This window comes from Ambystoma mexicanum, chromosome 1p (assembly GCF_040938575.1).
Source record: "Ambystoma mexicanum isolate Mex_15411 chromosome 1p, UKY_AmexF1_1, whole genome shotgun sequence".
In the NCBI taxonomy this organism is placed as follows: domain Eukaryota; kingdom Metazoa; phylum Chordata; class Amphibia; order Caudata; family Ambystomatidae; genus Ambystoma; species Ambystoma mexicanum.
This window is the reverse complement of record NC_090921.1, coordinates 453,700,330-453,719,107: the sequence shown is the minus strand read 5'-3', so window position 1 is coordinate 453,719,107 and position 18,778 is coordinate 453,700,330. Positions and strand designations below refer to the sequence as shown.

At 47.1% G+C, this 18,778-nt stretch overlaps 1 protein-coding gene across 1 annotated transcript in view; it reads left to right on the top strand.

Annotated features, from left to right (window-relative positions):
* The window catches only part of ISYNA1 (inositol-3-phosphate synthase 1), a 161,915-nt gene extending 143,962 nt beyond the window's left edge, over positions 1-17,953 (top strand). Inside the window, exon 11 of the mRNA XM_069649281.1 lies at positions 16,918-17,953. Coding sequence (XP_069505382.1) covers positions 16,918-17,143 — 226 coding nt within the window. The 3' untranslated portion in view covers positions 17,144-17,953. The remainder of the gene's footprint in view (positions 1-16,917) is intronic.
* The last annotated feature ends 825 nt before the right edge of the window (positions 17,954-18,778 follow it).

The following is an 18,778-nucleotide window of genomic DNA, read 5'->3' as shown; positions in this document are numbered from 1 at the left end:
GAATGGGAAGAAATTAGCCATTTTAGAAAATAGGTCCACGATTACCGGGATGGTATTGTATCTTTGACACGGAGGAAGATCGGTGATGAAATCTAACGATAATGTATTCCATGGGGCTGGCGGGATGTCCAACCGTTGTAGGAGGCCGGCGGGTCTTTGTTTGACGGACTTATGTTGGGTACAGATACCACAAGATGACACAAACTCAATTACATCCTTACGCCAAGTTGGCCATCAGTAATTCCTTTTTACCTTGGCCAAGGTTTTGCCGATTCCCGGGTGGCCTTCTATGAGGGAGTCATGGTATTCAGAGATTACCTGTTCTTGCAATTCCTTAACCGGTACGAATAGCCGGTTTCGGTAATACGGCAATTGATTCTTAATACAGTAGTGCTCCCCCCTGGAACTCCAGTCTTGTAGTTGCTCCTGGGTTAGAACCTGCCAAATTTCATATAGGAGCTCGTCCTGGGTCATGGTGGTTGTGATGCCTAAGATTCTATTCTCTGGAATGATGGCCACCGGATCCGGGGGCGTGTGCGCCATTTCGTCAGTGCCCATGCGGGAGAGTGCGTCAGCTTTGCCGTTTCTAACCCCAGGTCTGTACATAATCACAAAGTCAGACTCTGCGAAGAAAAGGGCCCAGCGCAGCTTTGCCGTTTTTAACCCCGGGTCTGTACGTAATCACAAAGTCATACTCTGAAAAGGGTCCAGCGCAGCTTTCGTGACGATTGAGCCTTCGCTCACTTACTGGAGGTTTCGGTGGTCCGTAATCACATTGATGGAGTGCCTGGCCCCCAGCAGGTAGTGTCGCCAGGCCTTGAAGGCAGCTTTAATGGCCAATAGCTCTTTGTCCGTAATGGCATAATTGAGTTCTGCTGGCGCAAATTTTCGTGACCAAAAGGCCACCAGATGTAGTTGGCCTGTTAGTGGGTCTTTTTGGGACAGAACCGCCCCCATTGCCAGACTAGACGCATCTGTTTCCACAACATAAGGAAGGTCTGGACGTGGGTGTCGCAAGATGGGAGCGATGGTGAACCTCGTCTTGAGTTCCTGGAAGGCCTTCTCAGCTTCCTCAGTCCAGTTAAACGTCTAGTTGCATTTTCTTAGCAAAGAAGTAATCGGGTGTACGACTTGGGAGAATCCGGGGATGAATCGACGGTAGAAATTCGCCAACCCCAACATAATCTGGACTCCCTTGATTGAATTGGGTGCTGGCCAATTGAGGACAACGTCCACCTTGTGAGCTTCCATTCGTATGCCCTAGGGGGAGAGGATAAAGCCCAGGAATTCCACCTCTGTAACATGAACAAGCACTTTTCCAACTTGGCATAAAGATGGTGTTCTCTGAGTTTGGTCAGGACTGCCCGTACATGCTCAATGTGCTCTTCTTCAGATGTTGAATATACCAGGATGTCGTCTATGTATACTAGACCGCAGACATCAATGAGTTTTTGAAGGACATCGTTCATGAAATACTGGAACGCCGCGGGGGTGTTGCTTAGGCCGAACGGCATTACTTGATATTCGAACAGGCCATACTTGGTACAAAATGCCGTCTTCCACTCGCCCCTTCTTTTATGCGCACCAGATGATAGGCCCCTCTCAGGTCCAGCTTCGTATAGATTTGGGCTTCCTTAACCTTGTCCAGTAACTCCGGGATTAAAGGCAGAGGGTAGCGATTTTTGATGGTTACTTGGTTCAATGCACGATAGTCGATACACGTTCTCAAATCGACTTCCTTTTTCGGTACGAAGAATAACGGCGCCGCGGCCGATGACTTGGACGGGCGGATGAAACCATTGGCCAGGTACTGCTTCAAGTATGTTTACAGGTGTTGGTTTTCAGGCTGAGTGTGTGCGTAAATGCGCCCACATGGATCTTGGCTCCAAGTAGCAGATCGATTTGGCAGTCGTAGGGTTTGTGGGGGGGCAACGTATTTGCTTGCTCCTTTTGGAAAACATCTTGGAAGTCTTGGTAATGAATCGGCAGGGTAGCGATCCCTCTGAGGGCATGGGCCATTCCCTCCCGAACTGGAGAACTTGCGTGTTTTGCCTTCTGACCCTTCAGGTAACAGGTGTGCATGCAGCTATGGGCAAAGACCAATTTGCGAGCTCGCCAGTTGATTCGTGGGTTATGAGCGACCAGCCATGGCATCCCCAGGATCAGCCGAAATTGGGGGGCTCTAATCAGATTGAAGGCGATGGTTTCGCGGTGCCCATCTTTGCACAGCAGGGTGAGTTCAGTGGTGCATTCCGACACAGGGCCCGAGGCAATCTCAGTACCATCAACAGTGGTTACAGTCTCTGCGGTTGGTTTAGGGTAAAGGACTAGCCCCATCTTTGCTGCAAGATCTTGATCTATGTAATTTCCCGCCACTCCGCTGTCGATGTAGGCCTCCAAAGAGTGCATGTCGGACGGCTGCTGATGGGGAATTAAGATCACGGGTAGCGCAAAATGGGAGGTCTGTAGCTGGACTTCTTCGCTCTACAATTGGACCCCTACAATTGCCGGGCTTGCTCGTTTCCCGATTCCTCATCAGGGGTTTCTTTATCCGTGGCTCCCACAATTCTTCTGGGCGGCTTGACCGGGCATTCCTTTAGGAAGTGAACTGCTTTTCAACAATACACGCACAACTGCAACTCCATCTTTTTATCTCGTTCTGCTTTGGTTAGAGGGGGCCTGACTCCTCCTATCTGCATAGGTTCGCTGGTTCCGTCGGGTCCTCGCGGGGTTTGATCTTTGGATCGCAGGAATAGGGGGGGCGAATCCGGCTTCCCACGGTCGTTCTTTCTGTCTTGCAGTCGGCGATCCAACTGTACCACCAAACTAATGAGCTCAGCACAATCCCGGGGTGGATCCACTACTTGGGCCAAAACAACTTTTAGCTCCCCTCGAAGACCCCGGTGAAACAGTGTGGTTCGTTTGTCCTCTAGCTAGTCTGCCTTGAACACCAGTCTATTGAAAGCTGCGATGTAAGTCAGCAGATCCTGGCTCCCTTGACGAAGGGACAAGCGTTCCTTATCTAGAGCCTGTCCATGGTGGCGTTGGGCGAAGAGTTTTTCCAGTTCCAGCTGAAACCCGTTGAAGTCTTGTAACAGAGGGTCGCTCCGACTAATGAACGGTACTGACCAATCTGCCGCACTCCCACTAAGGTAAGATAACACGAAGGCCACACGTGATTGGTCCGTGGGGAACGCCCCAGGCCTGCACAGAAAATGGAGGCGACACTGGTTCATGAAGGTAGCGTATCGTCGGGGGGGTCTCCCGAAAAACATTCCGGAGGAGCCAGAGGTACTGCCCCAGGGAGGTTGATCTGGACCGGATTGCTCGCTGAGGCTGATGTGGACTGACCAATTCCGGCAAAGGGGCTTGTCCTGCTTGTGACTGGAGGAGTTGCCTCCCGAGGTCATCTGTCCTTTCCTTGGCCACAATTAGTTCCCTCCGCAAGGCATTAGTTTCCTGCCACGCAGAGTGGACCTCCGCGCGCAACTGCCCCAACAACTGGGCTAACTGGTCTGTTTCCGAAGCTTCCCTACTAGGCGCCCAGGTGGATAATTAAGTTGTGGGCTTTGCACTGTAATGCTCACCTTGTATCCACAGGGACGCCCCTCGACTGGCCGGGATGCTCTTCGGTCCCTTCCCCTTCCCTGGAGATCGTGCTGTCGAGGATCGGCTCTAGAAGACAGGAGGTGAAGTTTAACTGCTGCTCCTTCCCTGACGACCCACCTCCCGGGTTCCCGCTCCCCTTGCGCCTCTCACCTTGATTTCTATAAGGATGCGCTCTCCATCCTGCCGCGCTGGGCAGGGGCGCATCATCAATGGCACCGTTCCACCGAGTTTCTTCACTAGCGAGAGCCGGAGTCCAGACCGGCTGTGACTCTGTTTTTTCAGGTAAGTCTTTGAAGATGAGAGCAATCTCTTTAGTGGTTTAAGCACAAATAACCTCCCCGTTTCTTGCAGATGTTGGAGGCGGAGGTGGATGCTGAAGCTGGGTTCGAGAAGGTAAGATGATAACGTCAAGCGGCGCTGAGAGCGTCCTTGCAAATGGCTAACCTGTGCTATTGTTGTCTTGCAGGTCGAGAAGAATAGAAGATGAGTGGTTCTGCAGAACCCAAGGAGGCGGAAAATGTCTTGGAGAAGATGGCCTTCCTGACGGACTGTTAAGAAGCTCACATGATGACAGAGATGGTGCTGGAGGAAGATGGTGAGCGTTGGACGATTTCGGTTGCCGGAGGATGTTTCTGAACAGGTAAGGATGGCAATGCTTCTTGCCTTTTCTCGCCCTTGCAGGCCAAGATGCTGTACAGGACCTGGTGAACGTCACGCTGCTAGAGCAGAATAACGCGAAGCGCATGCCTCTAATCGGGCGTGGTTTAAATAGCCAGCAGGTATCCCAGGTGCCTGCGGGGCGAGCCCTGCCCTGGATGCTAGACCACTGAATGCAGTTCACCAACGTTCCTCATGTGGGGCGGCCATGCTTGTCCATTGCCCATTGAAACCCCGTCATAGCATGTGCATCCGATGCCAACAGCGCCAGGACTGGCTCCAAGGGATCCGAGGGGGACTGAATAGTCTTTAGGGCCCTGTGAACACTCGGTGGGGATAAGGTCGTGACATACTGCCACCAATGCTAGCAGCCCAGCCTGAACTGCTAGCCAGGTCCCCTTTGCATGGAAATACAAGCAACCCCAGACATGTTTCGGCCTTGTTGGGCCTCCTAAGTGAGGTGCAGCTTGGTTCCCTATGGTGCAGCGAGCAAGGGACCCACGTCTGGGCATACCCTCTCTCACATAGTGAGACAAACTGTGAACACAAAAGTGATGGGTGGAAGGTTTTGAATGAATCTGTACCACTGGCGTTGCTCTGGGCAACCTTCCACACCACGGTTTTTTAGCCCGTCAGCACCATTGCAAAAGGGGTCCAGCCATATGAAAATCAGTCTGGTACTGCCACCAATGGTAGCAGCCCTGCCCGAACTGCTAGGCTTGGTTCCCTATGGTGCAGCGAGCAAGGGATTAGGGAAATCAGAAAAACCGTAGAGGATCGACAAAGGATAATCTGCTCACAACCATCAAGACTCGCAGACTCAGGAAACCCATGATGAGCATAGACCGGTTTTATGGAACTGGAACCGTACATATGCAAGGATGGCACCAGCCACAGTTGTTGGCTCAGTGCATAGAGCCACAAGAGAAAAGGAAGAGGTCCACAGTGGAGTTAATGGACTGCCTGTGCATTCTAACACCCAAATCACATTTTCAGAACAATTATCCAACGCACCTGAACAAATCTCACTGGCCCCTGTGAAAAGGAGTGTGGTTATCATAATGGTTTGGGAGCCCAGAGGGAGCCAGGGTTGGTAGGTGGGCTGAGGCAGCTAGAGGAGCTAAGATAAGGAGGCTTAAGCGAAAATGGCGGGAGGATTGAGGAGGAGGTTGGAAACTGGTGAAGATAGAGGTAGAGACAAGGGGGAGAGCTAGATCTCGGGGGGGAGCTGTAGCTTGTTCAGGTTCTTTTTTGATGTTCCACAAAGGAGGGTGTTGCAGCAATGGTCACGTTTTGAACCAATAAGGGCATGAGCGACTATGATGCGTTTGTCAACAGAGAAGAAAGGGTTTTCTTGTGTGGATGAACTTGTTGGCAAAGGTGGAGGCAATGTGGTTTACTTGCCTTGGCATATTAAGGGTGTCATTGAGTAAACCCCCAGTTTATGGCAGAAGCTACTTGGGTGGAATGGCCATTGATGGTAAAGGAGTTGTATGCAGGGACCTATTTGGCGAACCAGGCCGGGTTACCCACCAGGAGGAGCACTGTTTTATCATCATCCAGACATAAGGAGTGGGCAGCCAGCCAGGTTTGAACTCTCTCATAGATAGTGTTAACTTTGAGGCTGTTCGGGTCACCCGAAAAGGGCATCGGAATTTAAGCATTGCCTGTGTAATTTGTGTAGGAGATGGCAAGGGGGGTCAGGGTAGTCGAACAGGGGTTTAGTGTAGATGTTATAGAGTGTGGGGAGACGCAAGAGCCTTGTGGGATGCCGTCACAAATGACCTCAGGAGGAGGAAAGGTGACGTTTGCAGGAGCAGTGAGACCGTGACATCATGAGGAGGTAGTGAGACAGTCAGGCAGATATTGCGAGGATGAGGCGGGATATCGGGAGGATGTGGTAAAACACCCATAGAAACATCAAGAAAAGTAGAAAAGGATATCGGGTGTAGGTGGAAAGGAAATATCAGAAGGAGGTGGGGAAGCAACAATGTAGATCCCAAAGGAAGAGCAAAGGGGAAGAAAAATGTCGAGAGTATGTGGCAGTGGATCAGCTAGATGAGGCACTGACATGCCAAGAAGTGGTAGTCATTGGGGGCGCCGTTGGAGAGGGCCGACAGCCAGGAAAAGCTAAGACCGACATGGAAGGTATTCTAGGCAAACTGTACGCCTGGCAGCCAAGTGAGGTGGACTTGTGTAAATATGAGTATGTGGCGAAGATACATGAGACGGTACAGCATAGAAACAGAGGAGAAAGGGGAAAAGAAAAGGCTCCCAGAGGAATGAGGAAAGTAGGAGGGACATTCTTTTGTTTTTCTGGGACTCGAGACGAAGCCATCCAATTAATTTTGTAGTTTTCACTTCTGCCAGCGTGTTACAAGCTACTTCCTGTAAATAGCCCTACATCCAGTTTCACAGGGAAATGTGATCCTGTTGACAGTAAGTTATTTTATCCATAGAGTTCACAATCATTGTGTCTGTATTTATATTCTAAAACATTGAATATCTTCCCCTGTGTTCGGGATCCTGGAACACCTTTTCATAGAGAGAACGTTACACAAAAATACTGGCTTGCTCTTTTTTTTGTGCCAATTTGTACTCAAAAGCATATCAGTGATTTTGAATTTGCTAAATTATTGGAACAGTAAAACATTCAAAACCATGAAATGGGAAAGCATGTACAGACGTCTGAAATTGGCACTATTACTTTGCCAGATTCCATATTGTGCTATACTGTCAGTTGGAGTTAGTTATTTTCTGCTCTATAAGCTGAGGATCTTGAAACACTTTACATTGCTAAAATAGAAAAAGGTAGTAGGCGCCCCTCTCTAGAAAGAGCATGGCATGATAACCTGTTCTTGAAGAAGAGTACCAACAGCAACCCCAGACACATGCTTCAGCTCGTTGGGCCTCATCAGTGACGTGGAGCTGTGCCTCTCTGAGCACAGTGAGCAAGGGGTCCACATCTGGGTTCCCACAGGTAACTTGGAGTGAACAACCCCAAGTTCCTTGCAAAGATACAAAACATATACTGATATACTGTTGTGTGGTTTTTTGCCAGATTGAGAGTCCGCAACCATCACTTTTTGCTGAGTGTACTTTTCATAAAGGAGGAATATCCATTTGCATATCAGTCTTTGTCCCGCCCGCAAGGGCGGTCCAGCACCAAAATGCCAGGCAAACCTCCTTTGAACAAGAGTACCAACAGCAACCCGGACATGTGTTTCAGCCTTGTTGGGCCTCATCAGTGAGGTGGAGCTGTGCCTCTATTGCTATTCTGTGTTTAACAGAGCAGGAAACAGTTTTCTGCTTTCACTTAACGTCTTTAACTGGCCCCTTAATTACAGAGTTTTTTTTGTGAAGGTAGGGTGTCTTTTCCTATTTTACTGCACATTTTGTTTCCCGCCTTTTCTTCTCTGTCAGCGTTGTCCCTTTTTGACTAGTATTATTCTTAAGGGATGTAAAATTCTAAAAGATGGTCATGCTTTTTGAATTGTTTGTCTTCCAGACAGTCACAATTTTGAGGCATGTCCTGTCTGCCATGAAATTAGGAGACTGAAAGACAAAGCAGACACAAGGCCTATGGCTGAAAATGGTGCATCACAAAACGTCTGAATCTTAACCCTTTGGCCAGCCATACGAAATAGTCCTCAAATTATATGGTTGGGTCCCTTAATTGCTCAGGGGCCTTCTCTGACCGGTCCAAGGTCTCTCGGAGCATAATCAGTCACTTTTCTATGTTTAACGACAAGATGTTGGAAGTCTCAAAGGGAATTTCACTTGACATGAAAGATTCCCCAATATTGGGCCCTTTTCTGTCGAGCAGGTGCAGTCGGCCTTTGATGTTAATGGTCTTTCTCGACTTCCTTGATGTCATGACCCATATTGTCAACATAGAGAACGGTGCCCTTTGGGGTAGTACCAATTTGGGATGTTGTTTTCCTGTAGAACTCAGACATAGTTAATTCCTCCTTTGTGCAATGGATTTATGTATTCAGTGTACATCATGCATAGCTGTACTTCAGACCACTCCAGAATGGAACAGTGGTTGCAGAAGATGGGTAGTTGTGAAGAGTGGCTCACACAAACGCATGCATCAAAATTATCTATTTATTGGTGGTGCAGAGACAAGGATCTTCTATACGAAATTAATTTAAAATATGACCTTCTCAACAGTGAGTTGGACAGAAGGTTGGGAGACTCACATTTTTCACAGGACAAACCAGAGAACATTGTTGGACAGAAAGTGGACATCCTTTTTAGCTTAAGAGCAGTTTACAATCTGGTGTATGGTAACCATCGATAAACTAATTCACGAGGGATACATTTCTAGGTAGAATTGACTTCCTAGGGTCAAGTAGCGAACCCCAAATGTAATCATTTTAAAAACTGAGAACAAAGCATTAGTAGCAAGACTAGTATGACCCAAAGGCCAAGGAAAGCTACCACAATCGGTTTCGTGCCAAAACATGTACTGTTAGCAATGTTTACTGTCAAGATAAAGATCTGTTCCTCAATCTTTCTACTCGGTCATCTTTCCGCCATTGAAGAATTTGTCAGTCCAACTGTATAACTTAATCGGTAAGAATTTAATTATGTATGTATATATAGTTTTTCCCATTGCCAGGGTAATTATCACTGCACCACTGACTCTCACCATACTTTTAAATAATGTATTCCTCTTACCTTTGAGGACTTGTTGCTTATAAGCGAATTGAGTCACCAGTAAACACACATCCTGTCAAGTTCTTAATTGTTAAAACATCATTCTGGCCTCTGCTCTTGTGTATATTGTGTATTCCTTTTTTCTTTCCCGCCGAGTTCCTCTGGCCTTCAACAGTAACATCTAAGGGGTGGAGGTAAGAAGGTCGAGTGTGAGTTGAGAGGGACAGTAGTACGGTGGGAGGAAAATATCTTTGAATAGTGCAGCGAACTGTCCGGTGAAACTGTGCAGGAAGAGCAGGTGGAAGGGAGTCACCGTCCCATAACACTCCTAGAGTACTAAGCTGGCTAGGTCAGGGACATCTAGAAGTCCCCTAGCGAGACAGGTAGTCATCGTCTACCTGTCACAATGTGTTATTCCGCTCACAAGGTGTCATCTTCAAGATGAAATTGAACTGAACAGAATATTTTCTATTATTGAAGTCTGGTTGGTGCAGAATAATCTGGCGCTCAACCGAGGAAAAACTGAACTTATGATAGTGGGATCCTTAGGTACACTTGCTAAGCTGGACCCGGCTTATAAGCACTTTCAATTAGGACACATAGATATTTCTCCGCTTCCCAAGGTCAAAATCCTGGGAGTCATTCTTGACAGGCGTTGAACATGAAATCATATGTGGGAAGTACGGTCTCATCAGCAATTTATTACATCAAACTGTTAGCCCAAGTTACACCGCACATCTCCCAAGACAATGCGGAAGCCATTGCGCGGGCAATAACAGGGGCCCAATATTGACTACTGATGCAGTCTGCTTGCAGGAGCTAGTAAAGCAACCGTCAATAGACTCCAAGTGGTCCAAAATGGCGCAGTTAGAGTCATCACTGGTCTGGCCTCGCGTTCCCATTTAACAGAGGCTAGTCGCATTCTCCACTGGCTTCCTGTGGAAGCACGAATTACCTTCAGGCTACTGATAATCACATTCAACTGTCGATTGGGTACCATGCCGTCTTATCTCCAAGATCATATTAGGGCTAAACCTAATTACAGAAGTCTGAGATTCAGTAACCAAAACTATTTATTTTTACCAAAATGCAAAACGAAGGTTCAGGGAGGAGCTTATTTTTGAATAGCACCCATTTTATGGAACTCTTTACCCGCTTCTCTGAGAGGATCTTCTTTGAGTCTGTTTAAGAAGGAGCTCAAGACCTGGTTGTTCTGATAATTTGCCATTCTCTCCTTTCTCCCTGTGGCATGACTGATCCTACACTTCTGGGATTCCACATGTTGTTTGTTTGTGTCTGTCTTGTCTGCGCCCTTACGCCCACAGGTTTATGGATGTGCATTATAAATAAATGGAAGTAAAGTATTGTCTTAGGGAAAATCTCATTAGTTCCAGTCAAAAGATCAGACATACAGGTGGCACTGTTCAATAGAACTAACATCCCTGTTACGGACACCTGGTCAAATGCCGAGAGAAGTCATGCCATAGAGGGACGGCCTTAGCCCCAAAGACCCTGGAATCCCAGAGAACACCCACATTCAGCGTCCAGTCTGTCTACTGAAGATCAATATAGTGCCTTGGACTTACACCCCGAGTCGGAGTGCTTAATTGTGGCAGGCCTCCCCATCGCACTGTGCAGCCATCTAGCATTTCCATATATTTAAAATATGGTGACTAGTTTTGGGGTTTAAGGCCTTTCACCAGTATCTCCCTATATGTGTCCTCTTGTTCCTAGCACCAAGCAAGATCCTTATACCATGTTTGCAGTTTGGGGGCAGATTTATCCATTCATTTTGATGGCTGTTTGGCGTTTTGAAAGTAACAAACTAATTGCTACTAATCTGCACTTTTTCCCTCTAACTTCATGAATGTCCCCCAATAGGCATACAATTGAATCATGGGTCTATTCCTCGTTAATGATTTAAGATAATGCTGATGGGACTTCTTCCCAGTATGAGCAATATTACAGTATGACCGTGTCATGTGGAGAAAATCTGTGTCTGGCCAGTCGCATTTAGGGCAGCTTTTAGACCTATCTGTGGCAACATGGGTGATCCTGCACGGCATATGTTATTTTTAATAAAAATATTTAAATTGAATAAGCATATGCTTCAGATTCATAGAAATATTTTTATTCATGTTGCAGATTCTAATCCATTGCTTCTCTGATATCTCGATCCTCAAACATCTTTCCCATCTTAAGCATTGAACAATTATGTTTGTCAGCCATGACTATTTTATATAGCATTATGTGTCTCGAATTGTCAGTTAACATTTGCATATTAATCATAGGATGACTTTCAGGTGCTAGTGGGAATGTAGGGAAGATTGATGCAAGTGTCCTCTTGGTCCTTTTATATAGCAACATACACAGAAACAATATACCACCAATTTCAGCTATTTCCTCCCTCGTATCACAAAGAAACCTTCTTTGTAAAAATGAGTAATTGTATGTTTAAAAGATTTTTTTATTGAAAAACTTTTTCTATGATGTTTTTATAACGAAATAATAATAAAATTGAATGAATTACTAAGGCTGCATTCTTAGTCTCCTCGCCTTAGCTTTCTCTACTCTCATGAAAGAAACATAGTATTAATAGTGTTTCAGTTCCATAGGGCATCATTTTTTTCTATATGCCTCCCTGCTTGTTGACATAGTACATGCTGGTCGAGTTGTCTGTCTGGATGAGGACAACCTTGCCTCTGAGAAGTTGAAGGAATGCTCCGAGCGCTAGCCAGATGGCGTTCAGCTCCAACCAATTGATGTGGTACTCCTGCTCCTGTCGAGTCCAGGTGCCGTGGACCTTGAGATCGTCCAGGGTGGCTCCCCAGCACTCGAGCGAGGAGTCCGTGGTGATGGTGACCTGCGGGGTGGGAGGCCGGAAGGGCTTGCCCATCCGTAGGTTGCAGTCCCTGGACCACCATGTAAGATCCGGGTGGAGAGAAGGAGGAACGTTGATCATCTTGGATTGAGAGCCCCGCTCATGGTTCCCTGATGCCGCGAAGTGCAGCTGAATCCTCCTCATCATTAGTCTCATGCGTGGGACGGCTAGTAGAAATGCTGCCAAGACACCCAGGAGATGCTGGTTCCACCAGGCCGAGGTCCCTTCTCTGCTGAGGAAGTGAGTGGGGGCTGTCTTGATTGCTGTGATCTTGTCCTCGGACGGAAACATCTTCTGGGAGCACGTGTCCCAGATGAGTCCCAAGAATGTCAGATTCTGCGTGGGCTGCAGCTGCAACTTCTTGAGATTGAGCGAAAATACCAGATCGTGGAGTGTGTTTATAAGAGCACGGGAAGAGTGGTGAACCGCTTCCGGAGATGTAACCCTGACAAGCCAGTCGTCCAGGTATGGGTAGATGTGAAGGCCCTGAGCTCTGAGGAGGGCAGCCACAGAATTCCTGAGTCTGGTAAAGACCCTGGGGGCCGAGTTGAGGGCAAAAGGAAGGACCTTGTACTGGAAATGGTAGCCCATGATCTTGAACCGTAGGAAAGAACGATGGGGCTGCCAAATCGGGACGTGCAGGTATGCGTCCTTCAGATCCAGGGAGCACATCCAGTCTCCCTTGCACAATGTCTCGCTATAAGAGCTGGCGTAACCATCTTTAATTTTTGTAGAAGTAAGGAGAGGTTGAGGGTGGAAAGGCCCAGCACAACTGTCAGGCCCGCTCTGAATGGTGAAAATCCTGAAGTAAAAGCCCAAGCCTCGCTGGGTGACTGGGACTTCCTCCACTGCCTGGCTATCTACGAGCGAGCGAACTTCCGCCAGAAGAGTTGCTGTCCCAACTTCAGGGAGTGAATTGGAGTGGAGGAGGGAAGAGAGAGGAGAGGAGAGGCTGGGATGGGTAGGCTGTACTCTGTGGATACTACAGGGTGGATCCAGGGGTCCGTGAAATTCTGGTGCCAGAAATGTACGTGGATAGCAAGCCTGCCCCCCACTGGAGACACGTGGACCTGGAGTGGCGTGTCATGCCTTCTTTCTCCTCAGAGGCTGAGGAGGAGGAAGGGGACTGGGAAAAAACCCTTAGTCCCCCTCCCCCCCTTTTTGTTGCTTGTGCCGATTTGGGTATCGGTGAGTGGTCCGGCTGCCTGGACGTCCGTTCTTGGAAGCCGCAGAACCCTCTGTACGTACACCCCTTGACGGAGCGCTGCTGTGACTGGGTGTAGGATTTGGGCGTGATCTTTATCAGGATGGATAAAGACTTGGCCGTCTGTGAACTATTTTTCTTTTTGTCCATCTCCTCATAAGTGGTGGAGTGGAATAGATCCCACTCCCTCCAACGGCAGTTCTAATATGCATTCCTGGACCTCCGGGTTGAATTTCGTTGCACCGAGCCAGGCTGTCCTTCTCATGTCCGTGGCGATACAGTTGGCACTGCCAGAGGTGGCAATGTGGGCCACGGTGGACTCCATGAGATCCTGCGCCACCAGTTTGGCCTCGGCCAGTCCCGCCTTGAAACATGATTGGCTCTGCTTAGGGAGTTCCGGGAGGAAGGCTGTGATTTCCCGCCATAACCTTTGGTTAGCGGCCGCCAGAATGGCATCAGCGTTGGCCTGACGAAGATGCAAGGACGCGTTGAAATACAGCTTCTTCCCGTACGCCTCCAAGATCTTCTCCTCCTTGCCTAGCAGTGCCACAGAGGAGGAGGCTGAGGACCACTGCGGCTTGGGGTATAGTGATGCCGCAACTATCACCGAGGAGTGGGGCTGAGGATGGGCCGATAGCAAGTGTGTATCCCCCTCCATCTGCCTGTACTTGGCGTCCAGGCGACGATTGACCAGCTGGGCAGAGTGGGGCTTGAGCCAACCCTTTTATGGCCTGGGAGACTACATCGGTCTGCAGTGGAATTCCCGTTTTGGCAGAGAGGTGTCACGTGAGGACTTCAGCGAGGACCCCCTCTGCTGGTTGCTAGACGTCGGGTTGAAGCAGGCCCAGGTACTCTGCCATCCATGCAAAACATTTGTGGAAGGCTTTGGCTGATGGGGGCATGTCAGGGTCCTCCTCCTCGCCCGTGTCCTCTGGGTCAGGAAGATTGCGTGTCGGTGGAGGAGTAGCGGGAGCCGGGGGAGAACTGCCTGAGGAATCGGCCTGGGGGCCTGAGGCAAAGGCTGCACTGGGGCCGGGGGCACCGGCGGAGAAGCCTGAGGTGCTGGAAGCATTGGAGGGAGCATGTCCCTGATGGCATGCCTGAGGGTAACCCCCATCCAAGGTGACTTCATGAGCCCGAGGACGCAGCGGGAACCTGCCCTGCGCAAATGAGGGATAGGCCATGGACCTGGTTGAGGCCAGTCCCACCCTGAAACTCGTTCCTCACGTTCCTCACCGAATTCCTGGAAAGGCGCCGGACGGGTGCTGATGACGGGCACGGCGGCCATTTTGTTGAGCTGCCTGCCACGTGCCTGCGCCATGTTGCTCAGCTCGCCTGACCCAGCCTCCTCCAGGACTCTTGAGTGTGGATCGCGAGGCCTAACCTGCTTCTCGGGCCTAGACCCGGTAGGTGTGACACCCTTGGCCGGTAGAGCTGCATTTAGGCGCCCCCTCGGACATATTGCCTGTATTAGGATGTGACCCCTCTGACATAATGCTGGTAGAAGGGCGTAGCCCCTCGGGTGAAGACCCGGTACAAGAACCTTCCGGTCCCTCAACACTGTCACCAGGAGGCTCTGAGGATCCCTCAGCCTGGCGGCCAGTAGCTGGAGCAGCCTCGGTGCACGTGCCGGTGCAAGAACCTGAGTGGTCCCTCGCGCGGGTGAGTCCTTGGGAAGGAGTCTCCGTTGCGAGGTGCGATGCAGAATAGAGGCCCTACCTTGGGCCTGGATCTATGTTTGACGAAGTCTTTGAGGTGCTCTGGAGGTGACTTCTGGAAGAGCTGCCTACACCTGGCTAGTCTGTTCTTCAGCGACCTCGATGACGGGGCGTTGCACGCTGTACAAGCTTGCCAACCGTGTTCTAGGCCAAGGCAACGTAGGCAGAGGGCGTGGGGTCTGAAGTTGGGAAGAGCCTGTCGCAGGATGGACACCTGCTGAACCCTGTGGAAGTCGACATGCGCCGGGGAGGAGCGTGATGACCGAGGATAGAGTAACTGTATGATAAAAGACAAAAAAGACAGAAGAAGAGTATCCGCGCATGGAATTACATGGCCGAACCCGAACCCAAGAGCGCTGGTGAATTCGGCCCATTCCCGTCGATGTGGAAAAGGGGACCTAGGTGTGGCGCCAGAGAGCAGAGTTAGGGCAGCGCATGCTCCCAGGTGCACCACTAAATTTAATGGGGACAAAGGTTTTTCCTGGTGAAAAAGGTTCAGTCTTCGTCCCTTGGAAGGGACGCCCATACAGTATGGCGGAAAGGGGATGGGAAGTAAGAGTAAGAGCGCTATATAAATAACCAAATACAATATAATACATACCTTTTACTTGTAAAGATCATCTTCCAGATCTACATATTAAATGAAAAGTGAATGCTACTTCTAATGAAGGGAGAGAACTGCAGTCTACTCTTTCTAAGAAGAAACAGTACTAGGTTGCCTATGAAAGTTAACTTATTGTCTTTTTCAGCTTTAAGGGAGAACTCAAATGACTGAAAAAAATATGTACTGTGTTAGAAAACGCCATTGTCAACACCACCTCGTCCAGGCCCATGCACAGATCTGACTTGCGGCATGTTATGAAAGGTAGCCTTGATAATTACCATAACTTCAGCAAGAAGCGATAGTGGAATCCATGCTCCGTGAACCAAAAGGCCCTACTCTATTTTTCCGAAACATAAGGTGTCTGAGAAATACTACACCTTTTTTATGAAGGTAGTTTTAGATTTTCATATTAAACATACTAAAGTATGTCTCTACCATCTTGTTCGTGAATATGGGAACTTCTAGCACTAGGTTCCCAGCCTCAAGCAATCAATTAACAGATGGCTAGTCACCTGTATCTATTGCACTACCAAAAAGCAAATCATATTTTTTCATACACAAATCGAGTGCAGAATGAGTGTACTTTATCTAGAAAAAGTTCTCTGTGGACCTGAGTAGCGGATCTGCCCTACAGTCCATCAATTTGCAAATGTTCACCACTAAACACACTCGTAAAGAGAGAACAGCAAATTAAAGAGGACAGAAAGCGAAGAGAACAATCTTCTTTTTTAGGAGATGGGGTTGTTAATATATTCTGTGTTAATGAATATCAGTGAAGAGCCCAAAATGGAGAATAGCCACTTACTTATTCCTACTTCTCTATTATGCGGTGTCGTCTATGAATTCATAAGCAATCCCTGTGCGCCTCCTCCAGGAATCACAAACCAACTTCAGAAATGAGATTAAGAGGTTGAGAGTCTTTATGCTATACGTCTCGGACATCAACTGACTCCAGCTGACAATGAAGTGTATTCGGGGAGCTGCCAGTATCATGTGACCTTAAAGTTATAGTGTCACTGTTGCATGCTTACCTATTTATTTCCTTATTTTTCATTTCCTTTGGTTTCTAAAATTAAGAAATTGCTTAAAAAACACGGATTTGTTTTTATGGAGGATAAATTGACAAAATCATAGAGCTCAGCATTTTCTTTTCTTTTTTGGCAGCTTGTGATTTTTTTAAGTATCTGCATTGTGTAACAAAAATGTAGGCAAGTGCTCTGGTACACATTGTTTTAGTTAATGTGTAACTGCACTCCATTCTCATTCTCAAACGGTTTCTTTTCATTTGTGAATGACTACAGAAATGCAGAATGGGAATTCAGCTATATTGGACGCTGTTTTGTTTTCTGATACTTTGTGCTTGGAATTTGAAGTGCAGGCGTCTTAATTCGGGGAACTGTATTTCTAAGCCTGGTCAAGGCCAGCATTTTTCAGAGGGTTTAATCTCATTGAATTTGCGTGCTGCAGTGTGTAGTGTGGTGTATACTTCTGAGATGTACATTACATTGCATCTTTCATCCCTTAATGTGCACTTTTTATGAGCATTTCATTAATACAATCACTTTCTTCTTCTCAACAGGGCTTGTGTGGGCCTGCCACCCCAGAACCATATGCTACTGGAGCACAAGATGCATGGAAGCTCTGTGAGTCTAAAGAGACGAAGCACTAGCTACCTACCTGATCCAGTATCCATAAAGAGGCCTGCCACATATTCAAATGGATATCATTCCAAGGCTCTTGCAAATGGGCATACAAATGGACTAAGCAAGGTTGATACCAGTGAGTGCTTAGAGGTTGATAACTAAGCCGATCATTTGGTGAAACAAGTGCTGCAAAGTGACTTTAACTAGAAACTCACCCCTTTGGTAACCTTCAATGCCTGTGGCAAATGTTTCAATTGTCAACAGCATTTTGGGAAAATAACCTCTTCTCAAGCATACAGCAAGATGCATGTAATACTGGGAGGAACGTAGCATCAAACGTTAAAAGAATTCACAATGCACTATAATATATAGCAATTTCAGAACTATTTTTCCAAGTATCTTTCAAAGGTGTATTGGGAAAAATAATAGTTACGTTGCAAGCAAAACACTTTATTTTATTTAAAATGTATGGGCATTTAGTTTATTGAAACCTTTCTTCAAAGTGAATTGGTATTGTCAGGATACAGATATTATATAGTGAAGTGATCAATTGGATAAAAAGGCATTTTGGTAGTCATTCAGCTCTATTGAGAAAATGCAAAAGATGTCTTAGTTTTGCCATCTGTGATGAGCCTCAAATGCAAGCATTCAAAGTGGCTTTCGACTGACATTCCATTAATAATATGCTTTCCACATAATTTAACCAGGGGGATACTTGACAGTTTAGCCATATGCCTTTCAAGGAAAGGCACTATGCTGAACGCTACACTTGATTACAAGAGCCGAATTGCAAAGCGAGTAGAAAGCCTGATAGAGAAGGAGTTATAAAATGCCTCATGTTTACAGGTTTTGTATTTTGTGCAAGAAATTAATTGTGATTGGTAGGACACCTTTACTGTTATTTTACATTTGCATAAACGTTTAGGGAAAATTGATTCTTGTTTCTTCAATAAAGAACATTCTTTATTTTTACCCTGCGATTATGTTTTTTAATTTAGAGTTTCACTGTGGTAAAATGGGTGTGACAGCACCATGGGTCAAACATCTTTTTTTCATGTATTCCATTTACATAACTGTGCAAAATGCTATCCTTATTTCTTAACTCAATCCTACATCCTTTGGAGATGAATGGAATCTATAAGTATTCAAATAAAGTATTATATACTGAAAAGCTGCACTGCCTCGGTTAAGCGTGGTGCATACAATTCAGTTGTATGGAGAAATATTGTGACGATAAAGCAAGCAGATAGGCGTTGCCTCGTGTAATGGACAGCAGCCAAAATATGACATGAAGGCTATCTCAATTTAAAATGACAGGCGCTGGAATTGTGGCTCAATTCAGTTATGATTCCTGTTGCAGTTACCATGGAAAGGGTGCACCTGCGGGATGCAGGTAGTTACTTGCTTCCTTGAGAGGCAGCACCGGATAAATGGCACAGCATTTGCCAAACGTCAGGAACATTACGGAATTGTAAGGCAAGAAAGCGCCCTAAGCCCACAAACCTCGTTCTGCAGGAACACAGATATTACAACAAAGTACACAGAGTTTCTCTGCTACACATGGACAAAGTAAAATGCAGCTCAGAGTAATAATGCTTCATTGAGAAAATAAACAATGTCAGAGACTCTGATAAACATAGAAGAAAACGTAGTGTGTATTGTTGAAATGTATGTTAATTGTACTTCATTCAGGAAAGCAAACCATCTTTAATTTTATACGCTCACGTGCAAAGTTCTCCAAATGGAGCAAATGATTTCATCAAGAAAAGTTCACTTTTAAAAAAGAATTGCAATGTG